At 54.0% G+C, this 14,179-nt stretch overlaps 1 protein-coding gene across 11 annotated transcripts in view; it reads right to left on the reverse strand.

The window, feature by feature from the left end:
* Positions 1 to 8,095: 8,095 nt before the first annotated feature.
* Positions 8,096 to 14,179, reverse strand: part of RAB3IL1 (RAB3A interacting protein like 1) — a 47,683-nt gene continuing 41,599 nt past the window's right edge. For 5 of the 11 annotated variants that reach the window (XM_070783066.1, XM_070783065.1, XM_070783064.1 and 2 more), the window contains 3 exons: positions 12,757 to 12,856; positions 9,916 to 9,982; positions 8,096 to 9,078 (listed from right to left, as the gene is read on the reverse strand). In XM_070783066.1, coding sequence (XP_070639167.1) covers positions 8,996 to 9,078; positions 9,916 to 9,982; positions 12,757 to 12,856 — 250 coding nt within the window. In that variant the 3' untranslated portion in view covers positions 8,096 to 8,995. Of the gene's footprint in view, positions 9,079 to 9,182; positions 9,293 to 9,915; positions 9,983 to 12,756; positions 12,857 to 13,123; positions 13,196 to 14,179 lie in introns of all 11 variants that reach the window. The other 6 variants (XM_070783061.1, XM_070783063.1, XM_070783058.1 and 3 more) reach the window with 3 other exon arrangements.

A 14,179-nucleotide genomic window follows, 5' to 3' on the forward strand; every position in this document is an offset into this window, starting at 1 on the left:
AGCAGGTCTGCTTTGGGGGCAGAGAATTGCATTTTAACAAGTTCTTAGGTGATGCTGATGCCAATGTCTTGGTTTGGAGAACACACTTTGAGAACTCTAACTATAGTTTTCTGAGGTGCTAGCATTTTATTTTCATTTAACACTTCGTAGGAAATCACTCAGTAATATTTGTGGGACCAGATTGGCCAGGGTCCAAAGAAGGGTTTGAAAAGGCCTCTGAGTTCTCCTTGGTACCCAGAGCACCTGCATTTGGTTACCAGGACAACCAGTAAGAGCTTGTGGAGACCATGGCGGAGGGCTGCCTGAGCTGTCTCTACTGAGGCGTCCTGGAATCCCCTCCCTGAGTGCATGTGGGGGTGGAGGAGCGTAGCTGGCAGCTAAGCAGCTGGAGATGACTGCTGATGCCCCTGCCCCATCGTATTCACACATGCGCAACAGGATGGAAGAGACGTGGCCCTCACCCTATCTTCAGCTGCCATCAGTGGTCAGTTACTGACCCCTGACCCTCTCCCTGGGCCCTAGCCTGGTCTCAGCTCCTGTGAGGTAGCAGGGGATTGAGTGGTTTAGAACCTCCGCTTGCCCCAGCTGCGCCCAGAGAGTTGAGGAAGATGAAGGCCCACAAAGGATCCCCTAGGAGGAAAAGCAAGGACAGGGCTCAGGCCTGGGCCGCTGCCTCCAGCTACTTCATCCCAACAAGGGGAGATGGGCAGCTGAATCTTCTTACCACCTGGAGTGAGTGCTAAGTCACTTGAGTCGTGTCTGACTCTTTACGACTCTGTGGACTATAGCCCACCAGGCTCCTCTGTCCATGGAATTCTCCAGGCAAGAATACTGGAGTTGGTTGCCATGCCCTCCTCCAGGGGATATTCCTAATCTAGAGACTGAACCTGCATCTCCTGTGTCTCTTGCTTTGCAGGTGGATTCTTTACCACTGAACCATTGGGGAAGCCGATTGCTCTAAAGCCTGAACTGTGCCTTCTCCCCGGAGCTCCACCAACAGCTTTCATTTTTCTGAGGGCCTCCGGACCTTCCGTAGCCACTTTGGGCTTCAAACCAGGGAATCTGGCAACTTTCCTAGAGTCGGAGGCCCTGGGGAATCTTGGGATTCCATTGTCTCCAAACCCCCATCAGGGCAGTGAGGCTTCAGGCTACTTGGAAAGAGAGAGGTACCACTTGACATTCCTGAGCTGCCATGGGGCTACTGTCAAGGCTTTGGGTTGAGGCAGGGGGAGGGGAAGTATACAAAAGGCAAAGGAGGGTCTGACTGGCTGGGGCATTTTTTTTGTGGGGGGGGGGTGATGTCACATGAGCCACTGCTGGGCTTCTCCACGAGCTGCTTCACGGCCTGTTGTGGAGACACGCTGAAGTCTCCATCCCCCTGCAGAGCCTCCAGTCACTGTCCTGGAGCCAAGTGATGCTTGTGTAGGCCAGTGGGACTCAGGCAAATCACAGAGGGACAGCGGTGGCCCAGTCGGGCAAATTTCTGAGAAAAGCTGTGCGTCTCCCAGAAAGAGCAGTCACAAACCCAGGCATTTGTTCTGCAGTGGACCCAAGTCAGAGGTTTGTAATTTGGCTTTGAGTTAAAGCTCACTGCAGGCTTCCCATGGAGAAGGTGATGACACCCCACTCCAGTACTCTTGCCTGGAAAATCCCATGGAGAGAGGAGCCTGGTGGGCTGCAGTCCATGGGGTCGCACAGAGTCGGACACGACTGAGACAACTTAGCAGCAGCAGTAGCAGCAGCAGCAGGTTTCCCGTGTGGCTCAGCGGTAAGGAATACACCTGGCGCCTCAGGAGAGGCGGGTTTGATCTCTGGGTCAGGAAGATCCCCTGGAGGAGGAAATGCCAACCGGATTCGAGGATTCTTACCTGGGAAATTCCATAGACAGAGGAGCCTGGTGGGCTACAGCTCACGAGGCTGCAGTCAGACATGACTTGGTGACTGAACACACACACACACAAGCTCACCAAGGTGAACTTGGCTATTAGGCCCTAGACACAATTTCTCGAAGAAGGCGTTGGCACCCCACGCCAGTACTCTTGCCTGGAAAATCCCATGGATGAAGGAGCCTGCTAGGCTGCAGTCCATGGGGTGGCTAAGAGTTGGACATGACTGAGCGACTTCATTTTCATTTTCTCACTTTCATGCATTGGAGAAGGAAATGGCAACCCACTCCAGTGTTCTTGCCTGGAGAATCCCAGGGACGGGGGAGCCTGGTGGGCTGACGTCTGTGGGGTCACACAGAGTCAGACACGACTGAAGTGACTTAGCAGCAGTAGACACAATTTCTCAGTGAAGAGTTATCATTCATTGTGCAAGAGCTATGGCCCTACCAAGCATGAAAGACTCTGGAAGCATCACTATGATGGTTCAGTAGAGCTCCTTAGAATACACCTTAGTGGAAAAAAAAAAAAAAAAGAGGCTGTACACAAATGGCCAATAGGCATATGAAAAGATGCTCAACATCACTAATCTCAGAGAAATGCATATCAAAACTGTAGTGTGGTACCACCTCATACTGGTCAGAATGGCCATCATTAAAAAGTCTACAAACAACAATTGCCAAAGAGGGTATAGAGAAGAGAAAAGGGAACCCTCTTATACTGTTGGTGGAATGTGTAGCCACTGTGGAAAACAGCGGTGGAGGTTCCTTGGAAAAATAAAAATAGATTTACCATATGATCCAGCAATTCCATTCCTGGGCATATGTCCAGACAAAACTATAATTCAAAAAGATACATGCACCCCTATGTTGGGAGCAGCACTGTTCACAATAGCCAAGACATGGAAACAATCTGAATGTCTGAATATTACTCAGCCATAGAAAAGAATGAAATAATGCTATTTGCAGTAACATGAATGCAACTAGAGATTATCATACTAAGTCAGTCAGAAGGAATAAGACATCACTTATATGTGGAATGTAAAATAGGACACAAATGAACCTATTTATGAAACAGAAACAAAGTCAGGAACAGAGAGAACAGACTGGTGATTGCCAAGGTGGGGGTGCGGGGGAGAGAGGAGGAATGGGAGTTGGGGATTAGTAGATGCAAACTGGTATGTATAGAATGGATAAACAGCAAGGGAACTATATTCAATATCCTATGATACATCATAATGGAAAAGAATATGAAAAATATATGTATCAATGAGTCACTTTGCTGTACAGCAGTAATTAACACAATACTGGAATTGAACTATACTTCAATTAAAAAGAAAAAAGAAAACATCATGGTGAGATAACACTTCACAGCCATTAGGATGGCTATTATCAAAAAACACCAATGAAGCAAATGTTGGCAAGGATATGGCGATATTGGAACCCTTGTGCCCTGCTGGTGACACTGTAAAATGCTGCCTTTGTTATGGAAGACAGTAGGAAAGTTCCTCAAAAAATGAAAAATAAGAGGGCTTCCCTGGTGGTTCAGGGAATTCGAGGCAGGAGACAAGGGTTTGATCCATGATTTGGGAAGATCCCACGTGTCATGGAGCAACTAAGCCCGTGAGCCACAACTACTGAGCCTGTGCTCTAATGCCCAGGAGCCACAACTACTGAGCCTGTGCTCTAATGCCCAGGAGCCACAACTACTGAGCCTGTGCTCTAATGCCCAGGAGCCACAACTACTGCGCCCACGTGCTCTAGAACCCTGCGGCAAGTGAAGCCACCACCATGCAAAGTCTGTGCACTGCAGCTAGAGAGCAGCCCCCTCTCTCTGCAACTAGAGGAAAGCCAGTGTAGAAATGAAGACCCAGCACAGCTAAAAATACATAAAACAAAAATAGGACTACTATATCATCGAGCAGTCCCACCTCTGGGTAAATATCCAAAAGAAGTGAAAGCAGGATCTCAAAGAGATATCTGTACCCCAGGGTCATAGCAGCCATTATTTAATCACTAGCCTAGAGGTAGAATCAGCTCAAACCAGCAGTCAACAGAGATAAACAGAGATGAAATGTGGTCTTTGCATACAATGGAGCATTGAAGTGAAGTGCTGTCCCACTCTTTGGGACCCCATGGACTGTAGCCTAACAGGCTCCTCCGTCCATGGGATTTTCCAGGCAAGAATACTGGAGTGGGTTGCCATTTCCTTCTCCAGAGGAATTTCCCAACCCAGAGATCTAACCGGGTCTCCTGCATTGTAGGCAGACACTTTACCATTTGAGCTACAAGGGAAGCCCTAATGGAGCATTATTCAGCCTTAAAAAGGATGGAAATCCTGCTCCAGGCTGCTGCAACGCAGGTGAACCTTGAGAACATTATGGAAAAATAAGCCTGTCATCAAGAGACAAAATACTGCCTGATTCCCTGGTGGCTCAGATGGTGAAGTGTCTGCCTACAGTGTGGGAGACCCGGGTTCAATCCCTGAGTCGGGAAGATCCTCTGGAGAAGGAAATGGCAACCCACTCTAGTACTCTTGCCTGGAGAATCCCGTGGATGGAAGAGCCTGCTGCTGCTGCTGCTAAGTCGTTTCAGTCGTGTCCGACTCTGTGTGACCCCATAGACAGCAGCTCACCAGGCTCCGCCATCCCTGGGATTCTGCAGGCAAGAACACTGGAGTGGGTTGCCATTTCCTTCTCCAATGCATGAAAGTGAAAAGTGAAAGTGAAGTTGCTCAGTCGTGTCCGACTCTTCGAGACCCCATGGACTGCAGCCTACCAGGCTCCCCCGTCCATGGGATTTTCTAGGCAAGAGTACTGGAGTGGGGTGCCATTACCTTCTCCAACAGAAGAGCCTGGTAGGCTACAATTCCTGGGGGTCACAAAGAGTAGGACACAACTGAACGACTAAACTTTCCACTTAGAGAAAATCACTGAGGTAGTTATAGCCTGGTGGTGGCCAGGAGTGAAGGGAGGGGAGTTCTTTAATGGGTTCACGGTTTCAGATATGCGAGATGAAATCGTCCTGGAGATCTGTTTCATGGCAATGTGAACATACTTGACGTTCCTGAACTGTCCAATGAGAAATGGTTAGGATGGTAAATTTTGTGGTTTGTTTGTTTTTTAAACCACAATAAATTTTTTAAAAGGGGGTGGTGGTGCTGCAAAGGTCATTTCGTCCGATATTCCCAACTCAAAACTGAGGCCCAGAGGGGAGTGACTTGCCCAGGTCCTCAGCCCTGGCGAGATCAAACAGGAGAGGCTCGGAAGATGATAAGATGTGACACACAGTGTGAGGCCAGGGTGGGGCTGGGCTCAGGCTCAATGACTGTAGCTGGTGCTGGCTTTTAAGACGTGGCTGTCTGTGCCAGCGGCACTTAGCAAGACCTGAGCGGCTCATCTAGAAAGTTCACTTGAGAGGAAGAGCTCCTGTGTGGCTGATGTCAGCTAGCCTTCCCCTCCTAACTCCCGACGCCCTGAGAGCCCCCGCCCCCAGAAGCCTGCAGGTGCAGCTGTCAGGAGGTAAATGTGAGAAACAGACCTAGATTAAAATCCCCGTCTGCCTCCACCTGACCCTAATTCTGCACAACTGAAAAACAGAAGGGCCTAAGGCAGCATCAGGAACTCGGCAGCTGGTGAGAGGAAAGCTTCTAGGAGGCTGGCTGACGCCGTCGGCTCTAGGACAGGGCTCATTTATTCCTAATCTGGGGCTGCTTTTTCCTGTGCGACCTCTTGGTGCCTCAGTCAATTCATCTGCAAAATGGGGAGAAACAGTACCTCACAGGGGTACCCTGAGCATTAAGTGAATTTGTTCATGCTGTCGACTAAACGGAAAAGGAAATGGCAACCAACTCCAATGTTCTTGCCTGGGGAATCCCGTGGACAGGGGAGCCTGGTGGGCTGCTGTCCATGGGGTTGCACAGAGTCAGACACAACTGAAGCGACTTAGTAGCAGCACCAGCAGTCGACTAAAAAATACAGTCAGAACCTGAAAGTAGAGTTATTTGGTGGGAATGCTTAGGACTCCAAGCCAGGGAGACGGCATCTCAGTAGCTCTGAGAAAACTGCCTCCAAGGAGGCAGGAGTGGAAGTCGGGTTATATTCAAATTTGCAACAAAGGGTACAAGCAGTCTGAACATTAAAAATCAGGTAACAAGTTAAGGTGGAGAAGGAAATGGCAACCCACTCCATATTCTTGCCTGGAGAATCCCAGGGACAGAGGAGCCTTGGTGGGCTGCCCTCTATGGGGTCGCACAGAGTCGGACACGACTGAAGCGACTTAGCAGCAGCAGCATCAAGCTAAGGAATTTAGCATTCTATGTATGAAAGTGAAAGTGAAGTCGCTCAGTCGTGTCCGACTCTGCGACCCCGTGGACTGTAGCCTAACAGGCTCCTCCATCCATGGGATTCTCCAGGCAAGAATACTGGAGTGGGTTGCCATTTCCTTCTCCAGGAGATCTTCCCAACCCAGGGATTGAACCCGGGTCTCCCGCATTGTGTGCTTTACCACTTTACCGTCTGAGCCACCAGGGAAGGGGGTCGCTGAGTTCATTCCTTTCGTATACACTCAGCTCTCTGGGGCCAATCCTGTTTGCTTGTTCACCTCGCTTTTTGTATTCCCCCAGCTCCTCAGCAGTCACCATGAGAGGTGGCAGCAACCGCTGGATCGCATCCCCGTTCACATTTGGAGGTCAGAAATCACTGGTGGCTGTGACATTTCTTGTTTATTAATATGGCAAGAGGTGTTTTCATTTCACAATGTAAAGGCCTCGGAACCCACCCCAGGACATAATAGCGCTCATAAATACTGAGATATTGAGGCCACAGTGTGTGAGTCACATGTGCCTCCAGGTATCTTAGCATACTGCTGGCTGACCTCGCCTCATCTGGGCGTGACACCAGGAAATGTTATCGCAGGCACAGGCAGAGCAAGTCTGGGGTGGGGAATCTCTGCCAGGGCTCTGAAGTGTTGCCTGGTGTCTCCTTGATGGTGGCTACGGCTGGGCCAGGAGCACAGAAACTCGGGGCAGGGATGGCGTGGCTCCAGGGCCCAGATGTCCATCCTCCTTAGTCCTCCAGCTGACCCAGGATTGACCCAGGACACAGAGAAACTGTAGGCAGGAGAGGACATAGGTGACTCCATGTAATGTGTCCTTCCCTGACACCCTCCATTGCCCTCCTCCCGTCACTTCCTCCATCTGCCATGCTGGATGCTCTCCATGCATTATTTTTATTACAAGCCTCCCCATGAGAGTCTCAGCTCCAACAAGCTACCCCCAGCACCAGGAACTGTCTGCGCATGAGTTGCCCAGTGTTTGTTGAGTGAATAAATGACCGTCTACGACAGGAGGTTTAGCTGGTGAACATCCCAGGGGAGCTGGGGAGACAGAAGGTATTCAAATCACAAGTGGAATGGAGAGGAGGGTCTGTGGCGGTGGGAGAATCTGGGAGGCAGAAGAGCAAGAGGGAAAAGGCTACTGGCTGGAACGAGTGATAAAGTGGGGGGCCTTGACCTACCAGCTGAGGTAGGCCCCAAGGTCTCAGAGAAGTCCCCTCGAGGGATCACCAGCCTCAGTAAATACTGACCCACAAGCTTTCATGCCCCCTGCCAAAGAAGGACACCCACTGGCCTTGGCCCATATCTCTACGAGTAGGGAGGGGACTGGGCACCAAGACACCTCTCAAAGCCCACCTTGGGGCCTCAGAGGCCCGGGCCACCCCCACTTTCTTCTACCTCTGACTACTACTGTCCTTTAACCAGGGCAGGGAAAACCAGAGTGACCACAGTCCCTGCTGTGCTGCTGGCAGACATCACCAATCAATCCTGCCTCCGTCCCGCGTGCGCCAGGAAGGCCTTGATGCCTTGACTCTGAGTTCCAGACTTCCACGTGATACCGGGCAGGGGGACCTCGAGGGGATCTGCCCAGGATTTCTGAGGAGGCCGGGACAGATTCCCCTGTTCTCCTGACAGCTGACCCCTCCTCACAGGGAGGGGGAGCTGGGCTCACCCTCCCCCCGCCCCAATAACCCACGGGCCCACGGAACACTGGGGAGGACTTCGGGGGGTGCTGCCTTCAGCAATCCCTTCAGGATTTGGGTTTAATCCCAAGCACGAGGGCGGGCAAGGAAAGGATTTTGTTTCATTCCTTCAGATGCCCAAGGCTTGGCCCAAGCCCCAGGGCGCAGGAGTGAAGGCGCGTGGCTGCCCAGCCTCTACCAACAAAGCCATCCTTTATTAAATAGATCGTGTTACATTCCATTCAGAGGAGGAAATCGGACGTGGTGAGGGATGTGTCCAGGTTGGCTCCCCAGCACCATGCGTGCGGGGTGAGAAGGGGCCCGGGTCCTGCCCGCCCCACCCCAGGCCTGCGTGCAGGGCTGGGTGATCTCAGCCCCCATTGTCTGAATGGCCAGGCACAGCTGAAAACAGGCGGCCTGGGTGTCCTGTGGCCCATTTGTGTTTGACTCTGGGAGGACAGTGCCCCCATCCTCCCAGCAGGGGTGGGCTCAGCCGGCAGGGAGGGAGGGGGACGAGGGCCCCGATCCATCTCAGGCAGATACAGGATGGAGTGGAAGACAGCCGGGGAGGCCCTGCTCGCCTCTCCTAACTCTGCTGCCCTGTGGGCACCTGGGAGGGCAGGTCCACTAGCCTTCGTTGGGGAGGCCATCTGGGAATGGGGTGAAGTATGGCCACTAGGGGGTGCTGGTGCCCAGGGCTTGAGAACTGGAAGGGTGAGGAAGATACCCTGGAGATGGGCCAGCAAGGCACCAGCAGGCAACAGCTCCTGGGATAGCAAGGGGGTGCTGGCTGCCCCAGGGGTCCTCTGCCAAGGGCTGAGCCCCTTTGTAATGGCTCCCAGCTACTTGGTCTTTGGTGCTTTCTTGAAAGTCTCCTGGTGGCTGTAGTACTACTGAGGAGGCGAGGAGGTCACCTCCTGAGGTCCTGTCCAGGGTTGGACATTTGGTGCCGGCTCAGTGCTGCCTCTGAGGCCTGGCCATTTGTTCCTCCATTCAACTTCTGGCTCAGGGCTGGCTCCAGGACCCCTTCTGTCAGTCTGTCCTGGGGCGGATGTTGTCTCCAGCTCAGAGCCGCCCTCTGGGCCTGGGCCATGCCCTAGGCCTCGTGGGGGAAGAAGCCGAGCTTGGCCAGTGACATCTCCTTCCGCAGCCTGGTGATCTCCCAGAACATGGGCTCCGCTGTAGGTAAAGAGAGAAGGTGGACAGCTCAGTGACCCCAGGGTCACCTCAGGCAGATGGCCTGGCCCTTCCCCCTGGTTTTGGGTACAGCAGCTGGCAGGCACCTCTAGGACTCCCCAGTCCTTCGGGACAGATGACCTCTGTGAGTGGCCGGACCTCTTAGAGGCTCCTCTCTGAGGTCCTGCAAACTGTTGAGTGCTGATCACCTGGGAGCCTTGAAGGTGACAACGGTCACTTTCATAGCCTGACACGGACATGCACGCACACGCAGTCACACACTCAGACAGGCTGCAAGTGCTCTCCAGCCACCCTGAGCAGGGTCCATCCCCTGGCCTGGCAGAATGGGGGCAGGGGACACAGCAGGTGGGCAGAGGACTTGTCAGGCAAGGGTGGGGGAGGGTCTACAGAGGGAGGTGGGCGAGCCCTTGTTCAGCCACCACTTGGAGGCCACGCAGCGGGGAGCTGATTCACAGGGGAGGCCCCACCGTGTAGGGTCTCGGAAGCCAGGCCAGTAACAGGGATGCTGTTCGTTCAGGCCCCTGGGGTTGGGAAAGGTTTTTGCCCAAGACAAAGCAGCAGGATCCAGGTATGCAGGAGCCTCCTGCTGGTTTTCCTGGTGAAGCAACTCCCAGGAGGCTCCTTCCGCTCTTCCTCTCTCCACAGGGCGTAGCAACAGACGCTCCGAGGAGCCCTTTGCTAATTCACAACCTTCCCCTCTCCCTGAGTCCTCCCCACGAGGCAGCAAAGTGCTGGGGTTGGCCCCGGCCACCGCTGACCCGCCCCACCCCGCGCCGCCGCTCCGGGCGCCATCCCAATCGGCCACTAGGGGGCGCTCACCGTCCTGCCGCACCAGGCCTTGCTGGATGTAGCGGATGTAAGTGAAGAAGTTGCACACGGCCGTGATCTGTGGGCAGAACGGACAGGGTGTGAACCTCTCGGTCCCCGCCACAAAAGCCAGGAAAGATCGGAGACCACACTGGGAAGTCCCACGTCCTGGCAGAGTCAGATTACCGCTGGGCTCTAACGTTACAGTTAACAGGAGCAACACTATTATTCCTAATAAAAAACGATGCCGGCAACTAATCAAGTACGCGGATCCGAAGAGGCCGACGTGCCTACCATTCCCATTCCACACGTCGGGGGAGTGGAGACTGCGAGAACGACCCGACAACAACTGCGGAGGCCACGGAGCTAAGAAGCGGCTGAAATGGAAGATGAAACCCCGGCAGGCTGCCAAGAATCCAGGCTCCCTTGAGGGGCTTGCTAGGTCTGGATGCTGGAGGCCCCGGGGCATCCAGTCCTTAGGAGGTGCCGTGCGTGATGCCAGGAAAGATGAGGAATCAGAAGCTGCCCACCTGGCTGCCCTGGATCCCGGCCTGAGACCCCCAGCTTTGCCATGCTAGGCCCTCTGTGGGGCACTGGGGACCCTGGGTTGGCTCAGATCTGATCCTGGTCACAAAGACTCAAACCCTGGAGAGAGTGCTGTTGGTGCCTAGCCCAGGCCCCTCCCCCAGGGTGGGGTTCCACCTCCCCACAGCTGAGGGTGCTGGCTGCTAATACCCCCCTGCACCCCAGTACCCTCTCAAACCTGGGCCAATGACTGGCGTGTGGAGTATAAAAAGCCACGCCCTTGCCTCAGAGTAGAACCCACTCTGGGCTGCAGGGCAATGAAGGCAGACTCCAGCGGAGGCCTCACCTTTGCCTGTCCCTGCTTCTGCCTCCCTCCCTCACCTCCTGAGAATTGCACACACTCTCCATCTTGGGCTCTGCTTTTAGGGAACCCAACCTAAGACAGGGTGGAAGACAGCTGGCAGTTGCGCTCACAACCAGCTCTTCTGAATATCCAATGCTTTGGGGGAGGGACATCAAGTCGGGGCAGGGGGTGCCCACTGCCTGGGGAGTGGAGAAAGTTGTGGGAGGGGTGATGCTCCTGCTCGACCCTCAAATAGACAAGAGCCCTTGCCAAGAGGACAGAGTGGGTGCTCTGGGTTGGGGGCCCTGGCAAAGGCAGGGAGGTGGGAGAGGCCAGGTCAGGGGATTTAACCCAGGGTGGCCAAGGCGCCGCCCGGGAGGGCTGTACAGGATGGGGTGGGGCGGGCCAGAGAAGCTCGAATCCCAGGCCATGGAGTTGCCTTGTGGCCAGTGGGCTCCACCAGTGGACTCCTGAGTAGGGAGGGGAGGAGAGCAGTGGTCCTCTCTCCCCAGGACCGTGATTTGGGGACAGAATTCTCTTCTTCCTATGGATTCCACACTCCTTGGTCTCCTCAGGGTGGGGACCACATCCTAAAACTTCACACCCATCTCCTCTCCCACTCCAGCTCTGGCCAACACAGCAGACACACAGGCCTGGAAGAACCAATGTTCTAGATGTAATTTTGTAGGCCTGGGAGCGTCTGGTATGGATCTCCTGGTTGGGATCAGAAAGAACAAAGAGGAGACTTCCCTGATGGTCCAGTGGTTAAGACTTAGTGTGTCCACTGCAGGGGGCGTGGGTCCATCCCTGGTTGGGGAACTAAGATCCTGCAAGCCATGGGGTGTGGCCAAGAAAGCACAAAGGGAGCCCATGGCCACTGAACAAGACTCTGGACACAGATGCAGAGGGTGAAGGCTGCAGCAGAAAGAGACTGGGTCCAGGATGGGGAGACCTGAGGTCTAGGCTGAGTGACCCAGGATGCACCCCTTTTCCTTTCTAAGGTCCAAGCTTCCTCTCTGCACTGGGAGCTCAGCTTGCCGCTGGGAGGATTCACCAGGACACCCATGCTGGGCTGCCTGGCAGAGGCATCAGGACCAGATGAGCTGCCCTGGCGGTCAGCCTGCTGCCCGATGATGGCAAACAGCCCACTTTAGTCCCGTGAGGCACCTCTAGAAGGTCAAGGGGAGGAGACGGCTGCTCCAAGAGGGCCTTCCACACTGTGTCACCTTCACACCAAGCTTCAGCGTTTTCCACACTTTTGTTCTTCCCAGTCTTCCTCACTGTCTGGGGTCCACCCATCCCACCCTCATCCCAGCTCAGTGACCTCATCCTGGGTCACCCGGCAGGTGAGGGCAGAAGCTGGGATTCCTGGAGGCCCCTCGGTGCCCATGGCTGACTGTCAGACAAGCCTCAGAACCTTCTTTCTCCAAAGCCTGGGGCTAGAGCAGGGGTCAGGAGCATGGAACTTTCACCTGAACCCTAGTGTCACTAGAGTGATTAATCACACTAATCACACTCCCTTGATTAGGTTACACTGAATGACAGAGGTGATGGGTATCATTCCCATGATTACTTTTCAACAAGCAAGAAAACAGGTACCTCAGTCCTTCAACCACAAGGAACTGGCTTTTGCCAACAGCATATGAACTCAGAAGAAGGCCTGGATCTCTAGAAAGGATGCAGCTGCAGCTGACACTCTGCCTGCAACCCATGAGACCCTGAGCAGAAGACCCTAAGCTTGCCTGGACTCCTGACCCAGGGAGTCTGTGAGATAATAAACAGATACTCCACTGAGTTTATGGTAACTTGTTACACAGCAGCAGCAAACAAACGCACCTGGCTTGACTGTGTGGCCCAAGTCAGTCTCCGCACCTCTCTGAGCCTGTGCCCCGATCTGTAGATTGTAGGTTGTGCAGCCTGGGGTTCCGAGTCCCAGCCCAGGGAGCCCCTAAGGAACCCGGTTACTCTCCCACTGGATGACTCACCCTGGCCCGGGAGGACGGTGAGATGTAGTAGTGGCTCTCAGAGTCCCCAAGCCGGATTCGGTGACGACAGGCGCAGGCCAGCCCACTCAGGGCACATGTACTGGGAAAAAGCAGAGGGGGGCCGTGGGGATGGCTGGGGCTCGCCCACCCAGTCCACGTAGGGAAGCAGCAGCGGCCAGAGAAGGCATAGGGAGAGGCGGGCAGACAGACATCAGAGTGGAGACTGGCATTCTCTCCCCTAGCCCCAGCTTCCCAAGGAGCCTGGAGCTCAGCCGGCAGTGGTGGTGGTGTGGGGGGGGGGGGCAGTCCCAGAAGTCCCCGGATGAGACTTTTAAGCCAAGCTGGACCCCATCTCTGACCCCCTCACCTCACCCCTGTTGGACAGGAGGGCTTAGTCAACCGCAGGCCAGGTATACCAAAGCTCCATCCTCTGCAGCCCCTAAAAATGCACACTCTCCTTCTTTCTTGGAACCCTGAGACCCAGTCGCCCCTTCTTCCAACTAAGCAGGAGTCTTCTCTCTCCTCCACTTAGGTCACCAAGTCCTAGGTCCTGCCAGTAGGACCTTTGACCTGGATGCCTTCACTCATTCCAACAGCTCTCTGCCTCATCTCTACCCTTCTTCTCCATGTGACAGCCAAGGGCTACTCCCCAAACCCACATCTAGCCCCCTACCATTCCCTACTGCCCAGGAAATAGTTATGGAGAATCCAAGTAAAGGGAGGTTAAATAGGCTCCTTGGCTGCAGGACTTAGCAGAACCTTTGCTGCCTCCAGGATCCGAACAGGGAATCCTCTTTTCAGGCAATGTTAATTGATGATCTGTGAAATGCTGACTTTAGTGTGTTAAAGCCCAAACCTCATTGAGGTCCTTCACACACTAGCCCCATAGGTACTCTGTGGCCTGAGCCCCGACTCTGTGACTATCCACCCAATGGTGTTTTCCATTAATATTCCGGCTTCTCATACCTTTACTCATTCTGTTACCTCTGTCTCAAAGGCCCTTCCCTGCTTGCATGCGTACATGCTTAGCGCTCAGTTATATCTGACTCTTTACATATATATCTGACCCTGTAGCCTGCCAGGCTCCTCAGTCCACAGGATTCTCCAGGCAAGAATACTGGAGTGGGTAACCATCTCTTTCTCCTGGGGATCTTCCTGACCCAGGGATTGAATTCACATCTCCTGCATTGCAGGCAGATTCTTTAACCCCCTTGAGTCATAGGGGAAGCTCGCTTCCCTGCTTAGCAAACTTATTCATCCTTCAAAACGCGGCTCAAGTGTTCCCTTCCGTGACAAGGCTCCCACTGTGGGCCTCCCTCACAGGCTCCAGTGCCTGCCCTCGCTCCACGCTGGCAGCTTAGCTCTGACGCTGCCCCTGCCCAATGCCAGCTAAGAAGCAAGGAGGACCAGATCCCAGGGCCCT

This window comes from Bos indicus, chromosome 29 (genome assembly GCF_029378745.1).
Source record: "Bos indicus isolate NIAB-ARS_2022 breed Sahiwal x Tharparkar chromosome 29, NIAB-ARS_B.indTharparkar_mat_pri_1.0, whole genome shotgun sequence".
NCBI classification, from domain to species: Eukaryota; Metazoa; Chordata; class Mammalia; order Artiodactyla; family Bovidae; genus Bos; species Bos indicus.